Below are 14,992 nucleotides of genomic sequence, written 5' to 3'. Positions count from 1 at the left end.
AAAGCAGCATTGCAAAGAGTAGTAGGCACTACACATGTGAGAGACTGATGAAGCCTTCATGTTATTGCAGCTAAATGTGGTTAATGATTCATGGGGTTTACTTTGTTTCTCACATATGGCATTTCCACTTCATTTTCATTAATAATGACATGCAGTTTGCCATATTATTACCTTATATAAGGACATTTAAAGGGCTAGAAAAATGTATCTCCTAGCTGTTTTGTACCTAGACAGACCGACACACACACACACACACACACACAGTAATGGCAATACAATATTTTTTTTGCACCAATTCATTACACTTACACAAGGTATTTAACCATATAATTTTGTGAAAAACAGATGATTAGAATTAACTACATGTACAAGGAGATAACCAGATTCCAGCAGAGAAGTGACCTTGATAAAAAGTCTTACATGTTTGATTTTAAGCTTAACATTTCTCCCACATCTTATCATGTTTCTTTCTTTGAGGGTATAAAAGGAAAAAAGAACTAGGTCAGCCTGTTCTTTCTCAGACATAACAACAGACAAAAAAGTGAACTAGCTGTGTTGTGCATAGCAATGCAACTAAAAATATGTTCCCATAAGCTGTTCAGAATTATATTATATACGCTTGAGAAAGGGGAAGGTCTCCCCGAAACGTCGCGTGTGTTACTACGCCACCATCTGGCCTCCTTACCATCATGGAGGTCTCTGCCTACTAAAGGATACAAGGACTCCAACAGCAACCAGAAGCAACGACGGCGTCCATTTGAGTATCCGATGCACTTGGGTGTGATTATGCATTGAATGATCTTACTATTGTAACTGCAAAAATATTGAATATAAAAAGAAAAAGAAGAGAATTGCAACAGTTGTGTCAGTACATTTTTTCTGGAAGTTTCATGGTATAGGGGATTTGAGGCGTTCCCTGAAAGTCTGACACACCACACCCCGACATAAGTTGGTGCACATTTTGAGTTTGGATTGACAGAATTATATAACAATACTGTCAAAGTTAGAACAGATGCAAAATGTAAGTAGACAGGGATGAATGAACTGCGCCACATCAGCGTAGAAGGATGGACTCTTTTATGCACGATACGGTTATGCACTTTCTTAATGTCGTCAATCAGGGGTTTGAGGACACCGCTGCAGCCACTGATTGGCTGAACGCCAGTGACATCACATCCCTGAACCTAGGGGTGCTTTAATCTATACTTAATCTTTCTGTTCATTTTCTTTGAGAACACAATAGTTTATTTTTTTCCACCTGCAACTACTGTCTAGTCTAAGTTCAGAACAATTTTTCACTGACTTAGGCTATGTTCACATGACTTTATATTTTATAAAAAGGACACAATTGAAAATAACAGCCATTCTTTTCATAGTGAAATGTGTTGCATTAACCCCTTCCCACATCTGAACGTAACTATACGTCCTGATGCGGGAGGGCCAGTTCTGAGGGAGGCCGCACGGCCGCCCCTATCTGAACCGCCACATTTAAATGTATTATCTCCCCCCTTTCCCTGATGTCTACTGAGCCAGCCAGGACGCTGATCCCAGCTCGGCAATCTGTAGATCTGGTCTGCTGCAGACCAGACTAATACAGCAATGATCTGATCTAATACAGCAATGATCTAAACAATCGCCCCAACTAGTAAATTATCCCAATACTAATCTTGCACGGTAAACGTCGTAAGCACGCAAAAAATGCAAATTGCACATTTTTTTGTAATACCGAATCCAGAAAAATTGTAATAAAAAGTGATCAAAAAGTCGCATATACACAAGCAAGGTACTGTTAGAAAGAACCGATCATGGCACAAAAAAAGACACCTCACACAGCCCCAGAGACCATAACATAAAAGAGTTATAAGGCTGGGAGTAGAGCAATTTTAAACACATTTAGTTTTTTTTTTAAAGGTTTTAATTTTTTAAAAGCAGTCAGATAAAATAAAAGTCATATAAATTACATATCGTTGTAATTGTACCGACTTGAGGAACATACATAACATGTCAGTTTTAACATAGGGCGAATGGCAAAAACAGGAAACCCCCCAAAAAATTTTACAGTGCATATATTTTTTTCTGGTTTCACAGCATACGTTATGGAAAAATTAAGTCTTTCATTATAAAGTACAATTAAAGGAGCAAAAAATAAGGGCTCATGTGGGTCTGTAGGTTAAAAACTGCTATGGCTTTTTAAACACATGGAGGAAAAAACTAAAATTAGCCCAGTCCTGAAGGAGTTAAAGTCAATGGAAACCATGGCCATTGTTCATAGTAACATAAAACTCTATAACAAGAGGACACAGTGATAGGTTAGCTGTGGGAAAAATCAGAAGCAACATGAGAAAATATTACTTTACTGAAAGAGTAGTAGATGCTTGGAACAAACTTTCAGCAAATGTGGTAGGTAAATGTACAATAACACAATTTAAACATGCCTGGGATAAAGTATACAGTATATATATCCTATGATAATAAGAAAGGGCAGACTAGATGAACTGAGTGGCCTTTTTCTGCCAACAATCTTTTGTATTTCTATGTTCCTATTATGTGTACCTTTCAGACCATGACCATCACTATCTTCATCTAATGTAGTAAGTTTATTAGTTTATTAGTAAAAGTATAGGGAAAAAAACATGCATTCAGCTGCACAGTGCCACATGGAGTCCCCTGCTTCCGAGCAGTATGATCTGGTAATGTGTCTTTGGGTTAACATAGATAAGTCGAAGGCATACAGAAGTACAGTAAGACCCTATACATTTATGCACAACACAAAGATGTTAAACAGCTATGTGCAATCATGCCTCTGTTTACCAGATGCCTCGGTTTATTACAGTTTTTAGGGGAATCAACTATGTACTTTGCTGACCAAAATTGGTTTTTCACACAGTGATTGGTGTAGTTTGGTGTAAAATGGCAAAATGTAAAAAGTCAAACATGAAAAAACAGCCAAATACATTAAGAGCAGTCTGCTGACATATACAGTAATATCTCTAGCAGGATGAGAAACTAAAACCTCAAAAGGTTTAATTTTGAAAACCTGACAATCTTAGTAAATCTGTGCATGACTCAACTTCTGTGGGCATTGTGGTCATTACTTAAATCAGGGAATGCTCCACAATAAGCTAATACACAAATACATTACATTCTTGTATAACTTATTATTTCAGTGCCCTTTTACAAAAAAAAAAAAAAAGTCTTATAATATGGTTTCTTTCATTTAAACCTATGATGTTGAAAAACATGATACTTTTGTGTCCACTTTAGGGACACATTAGTCAGTCCCAAACTGCATTTACAAATAAAATTATTGCACTGGTAAACAATGGTGATGTAAAATATTAATAAATAATTGTACCATATGCACCTCGGTTCTCAAACTGCTTGGAACTCAAACTGTATTTTCAAGGAAAGTTTGCTTTGGTTCTCAAACACTTTTCGGGCACCCAGTCTTGAAGTACTTAGTATCTGAAGGTTTTTGTGAGCGTGGATGGTGGGTTGTACCTGGTGAGTTTAGCACTGGTGAGGCTTCACATACAGTACAGTACTGTATAAGACTGGTGGAGTGCATGTACAGTCCAGTACAGGGCCATTTCTAGTGGCTGGCAGGCGGGTCGGGCAACTGCCCTGGGTACCTACAGCTAGGGGGGCATTGCTGACCCCTCTGCTTGAAAACGCAGCGCCCCTGCACACTGAACAGGACACCCCCGCGCACAGCATGGCACAGCACACCCCACAACGACATTTGACCCCAGCACTACACGGCACTGTCCCTTCTTTCTCCTCCACCCCCCGCAGCTCTGCGCTGCGCCGACACCGCTGCCCTCGCACCTAGCTGAGTACAAGTCCCCCGTGGCCTCTCCCTCCAGTAGGCGCACTGACATGACGTCATCGTGCCTGCTGGAAGGTCTGTTCCCGCGGCAGACAGGCTGTAGGAAGAAGTTTGAGGGACCTGCTCCATGCTGCCAGGATTAGGTGAGTATAATTATTTTTTTGTTTTGTTTTTTGGAGCAATACAGGGGTACATTATAACTACAGGGGCACACCAGGACAGGGGGCAGTTACTTTAGGGGCTAAGCAGGGCAGGGGGCAGTCTTTACTAGGGCTCAGCAGGACAGGGTGTAGTTACTTTAGGGGCAAAACATGACAGTGGGCAGTTACTATGGGGAAACAGCAAGACAGGGGACAGTTACTATGGGTGAACAGCAGGGAAGGGGGCAGTTACTATGGGGGCACAGGAGGACAGGGGGCAGCTACTATGGGGGCTCAGCAGGATGGGGCAGTTACTATAGGGGATCAGCAGGGCAGGAAGCAGTTACTATGGAGGCACAGCATGACAGTGGGCAGTTACTGTGGGTGAACAACAAAGCAGGGAACATTTACTATGGGGGTACAGCAGGACAGGGGGCAGTCACTATGGGTGAACAGAAGGACAGGGGGCAGTTACTATGGGTGAACAGCAGGGCAGGGGCAGTTACTATGGGGGCACAACTGGACAGTGGGCGGTTACTATGGGGGTACAGCAGGATGGAGGCAGGGCAGGGGGCAATAACTGTAAAGGCACTGCAGTGAAGGAGGCATAATTACTATGGGTGCACAGCAGAGCAGGGAGCATTTCACTATATTTGGGGGCACAGCAGAGCAGGGAACATTATTACTATATGGGGCACAGGGGACATTATAACTATAAGGAGACACAGCAGGGGACATTATTACTATATGGTGGCACAGCAGGAGACATTATTACTATATGGGGGGCAGCAGGAGACATTATTACTATATGGTGGGCTAACAGGAGACATTATTACTATATGGGGGCACAGCAGGAGACATTATTTCTATATGGGGAGACAGCAGGAGACATTATTACTATTTGGGGCATAGCAGGGAGCAGTATTATTATATGGGGGCACAGCAGAAGGGTATTAATGCTATGTAGAGGGCACAGCAGGGAAATTATTACTATATGGAGGGAACAGCAGGGGGCAATATTCCTATAAAGAAGGCATAGCAGAAGGCATTATTACTATATGGGGGCACAGCAGGAGACATTATAACTATATGGGGGGCACAGCAGGAGATCCTACACACTGGGGGCAACCCACATACCTACTCACTTTGCAGTGCATGATCCTAAAAAGCATAATTACTACTGTTTGCAAGCCTATGGGAGAGAATAAGGTAAGGAAGATGCTGGATAAGTGCAGAGCCTAAGATGTTTGTCTGGCAGGTTCTGAAGAGATGAATTGTAGCTGCAAGAAATCATCATGGTGGCCTGGGCCATATGGAGAGGAAAAGGAAAGTGCCCCTCAGATCAAAGAAGACGTCACCTGTGGGTCACTGAATGTCTTTTTTTTGTATCTTCTATGGGTTAAAAAGGCTTGGTAACACTACTCTACACACACTGCTTCTTACTAGCAAACCCCGGCTCCCCCCCCTGAAATCCTTGGGGGGGGGGCGCTTTTATCAAGGTTCGCCCTGTTGTCAAAATGCCCTACAAACAGCCCTGGTACAGTAAGTGCACGACTATTTCCCATCCTGTACTGTATAAGACTGCTGGATTGCATACTGTATACAGTACAATAGTAGTACAGTCAGTACACCACCATCTCCCATCCTGTACAGTACTGCATAATACTGCTGGAGTGCAAATACAGTACAGTAGTAGTACAGTCAGTGCACCACCATCTCCCATCCTGCACTGTATAAGACTGCTGGAGTGCATATACAGTACAGTACCGTAGTAGTACAGTCAGTGCACCACCATCTCCCATCCGTTACAGTGCTGTGGTGGGGGTGAGGGTGCTCTATACAGTAAAGCATAAATAAGGAGTTAGTGACTACTGGACTATAATTGCTGGTTTTGTTGAATGTTTCTTGTGTATAATTTCCTGTACAGTATAGTGCTGTTCTGGTCTGTACTGTAGTGATTAAACTGGGCACTTTTCAATTATATGGGTACTTTAGGTAATTATTGGTGGGTGCTGGAACCATTTAAACACATTTACATTATTTCCTATGGAAGACACTGCTTGGCTCCCAAACTGCCCTCCGGAACCAATTAAGTTCGAAACCCGAAGTACCACTGTATTTAAAACAGCTGTATCATCACCCACTGTATAGTAATTCTCCAATGAGACTGTACCTGATATATCACAATTTGGATTTGCTTTTCCAGATGAATCCCCCGTTTTTTGATGTTTTTTGTAGAGAAGATGTGGCTTGCTGTGCTCATCACCTTGTTCTTCATCATCATATTTGATCAGTGGTTCTAAAAAATATTCCCCATCATGTGCTTTAAAAGTGCCAATCTATGCAAAAAAAAGAAGTTTCTTTTATTAGAATCAAACTGACAATACAATTTCAGTTATGCTTAAACACCAAATATTTCTTATGCGACAAAAGTTTGAATGATGAACAAAGTTGAGCAAATTGCCAAATATTTGATGGATTCTGTCTGAATACATCTGGTCCGGATTGAAAGTGCCCTGATTGCCCTGAAAAGTCATGCATGATCCCTTTCAAGCTGTTAATAGTCAGCATTAGTAATGTCAAGGTGATAGCAGCATGCAAAGCTATGGATAAACAAGTGATGGCCAGTTTAAAAACAATGTTGGATTTTTTATGGTTTTTAAAATAAAAAAATGGTCCAAAAAGTATAGAACATGATAAATGATATAGGAGATGTGAAACTGTAAAGGGATCGAAGTAACAGTAGCAGTCTGGTTCAAGATTTGAAATGTGCTTAGATGGTGTGACATAGAATGTCGACAGCCAAACAAGAAAAATCCTTTTAGGAGTTGCAATTTGCTGTTGTGACAGGACTGTGAAACTTTTAGAATAAATTTGATAAATGTGCTTTGCATAGAAACTGAACAGCATGCCTTGCAAAAAGTCCCGGCTGCCTGAAAACTTCAAAAGGCATAGTGAACAGGATTCCAACCATGTATGAATGTAGTCCTGGAACAGGTATGCACAAAGCAGCCAGCTCACCTCTGCCTCCTATGTGTGCCCAGACCCACATTCATCCATATGCAATCAACAAAAGTTTAAGATTCAGTTAGACACCATTCAGACTCCACTAGCTACACCTCTGCACATTTCAGGGCGCCTCAAACCTTCGGAGTAAAGTTCTCAAGTTTTATTGAATGCTGCATCCATTGCTTTTTTTCCCTAGTTCTGGAACAGGCATGTCAAACTCTGGCCTGCGGACCAAGGATGCAAAGGTGCAAAGATTTTTGGCTCGCCAAGGTAATCAATAGTTTTCCTTGAACTGTCCAGCAGGAAGTTTCAGTGGATTAGAATATGGGTGGCCCTAACTGCCACTTGGGCCACCCATGTTAGAATCTTCTAGGTCGCAGACAGTTTTAAGCCTGCGGCCTAGAAGTGAATGAGTCGCACTCAGAGTGGGCTGGCTGGCTGGATCGGTGGAACGGTGCACTGGGGGCTGTGGCTTCACCACCAGTGCACCAATATGCATAATTAGCATAGGGGTTAAAAGAAACTTACCTTCATCCTCAGTATTTCATGCGCAATAGGGGCATAGAAAAATCTAACCTGCTGATAGTTTCACTTTAAAGGAATGTCTTATGACACAGATAGCGGAGGATGTGTCAAACATAGTCTATCAGCAGGATGGTGCACCTAACATCAGCTGCGCTCGAAACAACAATACAACAACAAAACAGAAACAAAAAAATTTGAAATCCTGCAGTTTTTCACTATTACCACTGTGCCTCATAAAAAACTGACATTTTCTGTGGTCATCTTAATTAGGGATGAGCGAACCGGCCGAGGTTCGGGTTCGTATGAACCTGAACACTCGGCTTCTGATTCTCGCTGTCTGCCCGTTCCGTGGAGAGGGTGGAAACAGCCTGAGGACCGCCTGGAAAACTGGGATACAGCCTATGGCTATGGCTGTATCCCATTTTTCCAGGCGGTCCTCAGGGTGTATCCACCCTCTACATGGAGCGGGCAGACAGCGGGAATCAGAAGCCAAGAGTTCAGGTTCATACGAACCCGAACATAGTCCGGTTCGCTCATCTTTAATCTTAATATTATCACAGGCAGGTAAGAGACAATTTTTGGCTTACAAAGCTAGGCAGTCTAAACGACTGATGATAAAAATGCCTATGTTCATGGTCAAGCTGAAATAAGATTCATCCCCAGACGACCCTGGGCGTACCAGTATGTCCTTTGCTATGATGCGTGCTCCGAAGCAGAGTGCACTTCATAGGAGGTGGGGGCCGGCTGCAGTGAGCAGCCCGGCCCTCACGTTAATAGCAGGCTGCAGCGATCGCGCTACGTGTCATTAACCCCCTAAACGCCAACTGTGTGACTGCGGGTGTCCCGATTGCTGTATCGGACCACCGGAGGTCTCTTACCTTCCTCCGTGCGGTCCAATCGGCTTTCTGCTCATTGAGTCTGCCACAGGCGTGAACGAAAAGAGGGAAAAAAGCGCCAGGATTACCGATTTTTAGTTACATTATATTTTAAAAAAAAGTATTAAAAAGTGATCAAGATGTCCGAGATACACAAATATTGTATTAATAAAAACTAGAGATCATGGCGCAAAAAATAATGCCCCATACATCCCTATAGGTGAAAAACTAACACCGTTATAAGCGTCACAATAGGGCCCCTTTATTAATAATTAATTGCAAAAAAAAGATTTAATAAAAAAATTTATATAACATTAGAAAATCTGTGTAAACCTGCCTATGGTTGTGTTCGGGCTGACCTGTAGAATAATGAAATCACATCACTTTTACCTTATAGTGCATTATGTAGACACAGGTACCCCCCAAAAGTTACCATATAGTCCATTACATAGACACAGAAACCCCCCAAAAGTTACCATATTGCATTCTTTTTTACGATTTCACCGATTTATATCTTCATAAATTATATTTTTGGGGTTCCATACATGTTATGGTAGAATGAAAGATGCCATTACAAAGTACAACTACTCCTGTAGAAAACAAGCCCCCACATAGCCCTGTAGATAGAAAAATTAAAGTGCTAGACCTCTTAGAAGGGGAGGAGGAAAAAACAAAACACAAAAATGAAAATTTGCACGGTCTACTGGGGCTTGGTCCTCAAAGGGTTAAAAACAGGATTATAATGAAACTTAAAAGGGCACATCTAGTTTATACATCTGGAAGGAGAGAACATAACACAGCATAAGACAATTAACCCCTTGCCTCCGCAGCCTGTTTTGTCCTTAATGACCAGGCTCATTTTTCAAAATCTGACCTGTCTCATTTATGCGCTTATAGCTCAGTGATGCTTTAATGTATGCTAGCGATTCTGAGATTGTGTTTTCATCACATATGGCACTTTATATTAGTGGCAAAATTTGGTCACTACTTTGTGTGTTTTTTGTGAAAAACATTAAAATATCATGAAAAATTTGGAAATTTTGCATTTTATGAACTTCTGAAATTCTCTGCTTCTAAAAAAGGAAGTCATAGCACATAAATTAGTTACTAAATCACATTACCAATATGTCCTCTTTATTCTGGCATAATTTGGGAAACATATTTTATTTTTTTAGGGTGTTATGGGGCTTAGGAATTTATTAGCAAATTATCACATTTTGTGAAAGTTTCCAGAACTGATTTTTTTAGGGACCAGTTCTTTTTTTAAATGGATTTAGAAGTCTGGTATCCTGAAAACCCCCATAAGTGACCCCTTTTAGGAAAATAGACACCTTAAAGAATTGGTAAAAAGTGGAAGTCCACAGCTCCAAGTAAAATGTAAAGTCTTTATTTAGAGTCTTTACCCTATTAAATCCTTTCTCAATTGCAATTCTACCTTTGTGATCTATCTGGCGAAATGTAGACAACGTCGATTGCAATATGTGGGTTCCACAAAACGTAAGCTAAAAACCAGATTTGCTGAACATCTTTCTGATGCGGTTTCTGTACGTACTCGCACATCCAGCAAGTCTATGTCTGGTTTGTCCAAGCATTTTCCTGAAGTGCATGGGGGCGTGTGCAGTAGTCTGTCCATGTGTGCTATCGAGCAAGTCCGTCCACCCTTGAGAGGTGGGGACCTTGTTCACACACTGAGAAAGCGAGAGGTGTTTTGGATTTTGCGGTTATGTACACGCATTCCCCAGGGTCTTAATTACAGAAATGATCTCTCCTTCATTTATTAGACCACTTTTTTTTTTTTGCATTTGTAAATTTTTTTTTTTGCATTTGTAATTTACTCTTGTATATATTTATATTGTATATAAGTTGTATAAATGTGTTTAATTCAACTATTAGCACACACCTGTTAGCATCATGTGATGTTTTTCTCCTCCCTTTTGGGGGGCGTGTTTTTTATTGTTATGTTTGGATTTTAAGAGGATTTCTAAATAAAGACTTTACATTTTACTTGGAGCTGTGGACTTCCACTTTTTACCTATTGCCACCGGAAAATGGCCCGGATCTCTGTTTCCTTCCACCTGCTCCAGACGTAATTGAGGACCAGCACCACTGACTATTGCACACATGGTGAGCTGATTTGCCTTTCTACATTCACCTTAAAGAATTAATCTAGGGTTATAATGAGCATTTTAACCCTACAGGGGCTGGAGGAAAGTATTCACAATTAGGCCGTAAAAAAAAATCGAAAATGAAAATTTTCAAATAATATATACGTTTAGATTAAAGTTTCTCATTTTCAAAAGGAACATGAGAAAAAAGCATGCCAAAATCTGTAACGCAGGTTCTCCTGAATACAATGGTACCCCATATGTGGGCGTAAACCACTGTATGGGCACAGAGCCGGACTCAGAAGGGAAGGAGCGCCAATTAGCTTTTTTAATGCTGATTTTGCTGAAGAAATTTCTGAGCGCCAGGTGCGTTTGCAGAGCCCCTGTAGTGTCCGCAGAACAGAATCCTTCCAAAATTTACCCCATTTTCGAAAGTACACCCCTCAAAGAATTCATCTTTGGGTAGGATGAGCATTTTGACCCCACAGGTATTAGAGTAAGTATTCAAAATTAGACAGTAAAAATGAAAAACACAAATTTTTCCAATAATATGTTCGTTTAGTTTGAAATTTCTCAATTTCACGAGGAACAAGAGAAAAAAAGTACTGCAAAATTTGTAACGCAGGTTCTCCTGAATACAACGGTACCCCATATGTGGGCATAAACCACTGTATGGGCACACAGCGGGGCTCAGAAGAAAAGGAGCGCCAATTAGCTTTTTTAATGCAGATTTTGCTGAAGAAGTTTCTGAGCGCCAGGTGCGTTTGCAGCGCCCCTGTAGTGTCCGCAGAAGAGAACCCCCCCAAAAGTCACCCCATTTTGGAAAGTGCTCCCCTCAAAGAATTCATCTTGGGGTGTGGTGACCATTTTGACCCCACAGGTATTAGAGGAAAGTATTTAAAATTAGACAGTAAAAATGAAAAACTCAAATTTTTCCAATAATATGTTCGTTTAGTTTGAAATTTCTCAATTTCACAAGGAACATGAGAGAATCCGCACCCCAAAATTTGTAATGCAGGTTCTCCTGAGTACAATGGTACCCCATATGTGGGCATAAACCACTGTATGGGCACACAGCCGGGCTCAGAAGGAAGGGAGCGCTAATTAGCATTGTCAGTTCAGATTTTGCTGAAGTAGTTTCTGAGCGCCAGGTGCATTTGCAGAGCCCCTGTAGTGTCCGCAGAATAGAACCCCCCCTAAAGTCAGCCCATTTTGGAAAGTACACCCCTCAAAGAATTCATCTTGGAGTGTGGTGACCATTTTGACCCCACAGGTATTAGAGGAAAGTATTCAAAATAAGACAGTAAAATTGAAAAACTCTAATTTTTCCAATAATATGTTCGTTTAGTTTGAAATTTCTCAATTTCACTAGGAACAGGGGAGAAGCTGCATACCAAAATCTGTAACGCAGGTTCTCCTGAGTAGATTGGTACCCCATATGTGGGCATAAACCACTGTATGGGCACACAGCGGGGCTCAAAAGGGAAGGAGCGCCAATTAGCATTTTCAGTGCAGATTTTTCCGAAGAAGTTTCTGAGCGCCAGGTGCGTTTGCAGCGCCCCTGTAGTGTCAGCAGAATAGAACCCCCACAAAAGTCACCCCATTTAGGAAAGTACACCCCTCAAAGAACTCATCTTGGGGTGCAGTGAGCGGTTTGACCCCACAGGTATTAGAGGAAAGTATTCAAAATAAGACAGTAAAAATGAAAAACTTGAATTTTTCCAATAATATGTTCGTTTAGTTTAAAATTTCTCAATTTCACGAGGAATGGGAGAAAAAACGTACCCCAAAATCTGTAACGCAGCTTCTTCTGAGTAAAACGGTACCCAATACGTGGGCATAAACCACTGTATGGGCACACAGCAGGGCTCAGAAGGAAGGGAGCGCCAATTTGCTGGAGCAAAACCGCAGCTAGTAATAGTTATTAGAATAGCGCAGTTACTAAAATACAATAAAAAAAATGAGATTACAGGTAATGTGGGGTGGTCACGGGCAACCTGGGGTGGTCACGGGCAACCTGGGGTGGTTACAGGCAACCTGAGGTGGTTACGGGCACCCTGGGGTGGTTACGACCATCTGGGGTGGTTACGGGCAACGTGGGGTGGTAACGGGCCACGTGGGGTGGTTACGGATAAACTGAAGTGCTTATAGGTAATCTGGGATGGGTACCTGTAATTTGGGGTGGTTACAGGCAATCTGGCATGGTTACGGGCAATCTGAAGAGGGTCACTGGCAATTTGGGGTGGTCGGAGGCAACGTGCGGTGGTTGGGGGCAACCTGTGGTGGTCGGGGGCAACGTGCGGTGGTCAGAGGCAATCTGGGGGGAATTACGTGTGATTAGGGGCAACCTGGGGGGGTTACAGACAATCTGCGGTGGTTACGGGCAACATGGGGTGGTTACAGACAATCTGGTGTGGTTACGGGCAACATGGGGTGGTTACAGACAATCTGGTGTGGTTACGGGCAACATGGGGTGGTTACAGACAATCTGGGGTGGTTACGGATAAACTGAAGTGCTTATAGGTAATCAGGGGTGGGTACATGTAATTTTGGGTGGTAACGGCAATCTGGTGTGGTTATGGGCAATCTGGAGGGGGTCACTGGCAACGTGTGTGAGTTAGAGGCAACATGCGGTGGTTAGAGGCAACGTGCGGTGGTTAGAGGCAACGTGCGGTGGTTAGAGGCAACGTGTGGTGGTCACATGCAATCTGGGGGGTTACGGGCAATCGGGGCTGATTACAGACCATCTGGAGGGGGGGGTCACTGGCAATTCGGGGTGGTTACGGTCAACATGTGGTGGTTACAGGCAACGTGCGGTGGTTACGGGCAATGTGCGGTGGTTATAGGCAACGTGCGGTGGTCATGGGCAACGTGCGGTGGTTATGGGCAACGTGCGGTGGTTATGGGCAACGTGCGGTGGTTATGGGCAACGTGCGGTGGTTATGGGCAACGTGCGGTGGTTATGGGCAACGTGCGGTAGTTATGGGCAACGTGCGATGGTTATGGGCAACGTGCGGTGGTTATAGGCAACGTGCGGTGGTTATGGGCAACGTGCGGTGGTTATGGGCAACGTGCGGTGGTTATGGGCAAAGTGCGGTGGTTATGGGCAAAGTGCGGTGGTTATGGGCAACTTGCGGTGGTTATGGGCAACTTGCAGTGGTTATGGGCAATGTGCGGTGGTTATGGGCAATGTGCGGTGGTTATGGGCAGCGTGCGGTGGTTATAGGCAACGTGCAGTGGTTATGGGCAACGTGCGGTGATTACGTGCGATCTGGCGTGATTACGGGTAACCTGGGGCGGATATGGGCAACTTGCGGTGGTTACGGGCAACCTGGGGGGGTTAGGGGTAATTTGGGAGTAAACTGCAATTATTACTATAATAAAAAGTGTGTGTTTTATTTTTTTGTATGTTTTTCACTTTTTGTACTTTATACATTCATTTTCACTATATTACTATGATTACTGTGATATTTTCTATCACAGTAATCATAGTTCAGTGACAGAGACCAAATTGGTCTCTGTCACTTTAAATTTTCCGAGATAACTGATTCTGGAGCGCATGCGCACTTCAGAATCAGCCTGGACGCCGAGGAAGACAGAGCTCCAGGATCAGGTAACGTATATGGGGAAGGGGGGGGGGTGACTGGGGGACGGGGGTGACAGGGGGGGTGGCGGGCGACACTGTATCACTTTTTATCCCCTGTCACCAATGATTTATGGTGACAGGGGATAAAAAGTGCTTTTTTGCACTGGGAACAGGCGATCAGCGGTATATAGTATATGGATTTGAAAAGAGGAGAAATCTCAGGTTATTCCTTTATTACCTGTTTCCTGTTTATAGTTTGTTCCTGGCTTTGGCTAAAAAAAAAAATCTGTCAGATGATCTGTTGGTGTAATAAAGCCCTAAATCCTGATGCCTGTTGAACTATAGGGGTAAGAGATTTAACACCTGAAAGGCTATAGAGAGCTGGCCCCCTTCGGAGCATGCATCATAATGAGAAGGCCTGAACTGGTACAGCTAATAAATCCCTATATATCTTAAGGAACAATATTCCACACTCCTCACACACGTCTTTTAAAAAGTCCAGCTATTTTCACGTTTAAAATACATAATGGCTTAATTTCGATTCTGTGAAATGGTTTGCAAGACCTTACACTACTACTGAACAAGCATGAATGGGATCAATGCAGAGTCTACAAGTGTTACCCCACAGACATTGACAAATTTAGATAAAGGAAAAAACAACAATCAACTTGTGACCCGTTCCCAGCAGCCGCGCATCTCCTGTCCTGTTCCCAATGCAGGCAGTGTGACGCACACTGCCTGCGCCGGAGGTCCCCGGGAGAAGCTCGGAGACGCTCGGCTGCCGGAAGAGCTTTGGGAGAAGCCTCTGCCATTCGGGACTAGAGACGCGTGGCTGTCGGGAACAGGTCACAGGTGAGTAGAATTGTTTGTTTTTTATAGTGGTTGCCCCATACGGTGGGGATGCGGACATTTTTTAGATCCCC

General features: G+C 42.9%; 1 protein-coding gene across 1 annotated transcript in view; it reads right to left on the bottom strand.

The window, feature by feature from the left end:
• The window catches only part of ADAMTS20 (ADAM metallopeptidase with thrombospondin type 1 motif 20), a 140,126-nt gene that overhangs the window by 106,533 nt on the left and 18,601 nt on the right, over positions 1–14,992 (bottom strand). The window contains exon 3 of the mRNA XM_069975985.1: positions 6,143–6,308. Within this exon, the coding sequence (XP_069832086.1) occupies positions 6,143–6,308 (166 nt within the window). The remainder of the gene's footprint in view (positions 1–6,142; positions 6,309–14,992) is intronic.

This window comes from Dendropsophus ebraccatus, chromosome 1, assembly GCF_027789765.1.
Source record: "Dendropsophus ebraccatus isolate aDenEbr1 chromosome 1, aDenEbr1.pat, whole genome shotgun sequence".
NCBI lineage: Eukaryota > Metazoa > Chordata > Amphibia > Anura > Hylidae > Dendropsophus > Dendropsophus ebraccatus.
The sequence above is the reverse complement of the archived record's forward strand: the minus strand, read 5'-3'. Positions and strand labels throughout refer to the sequence as shown.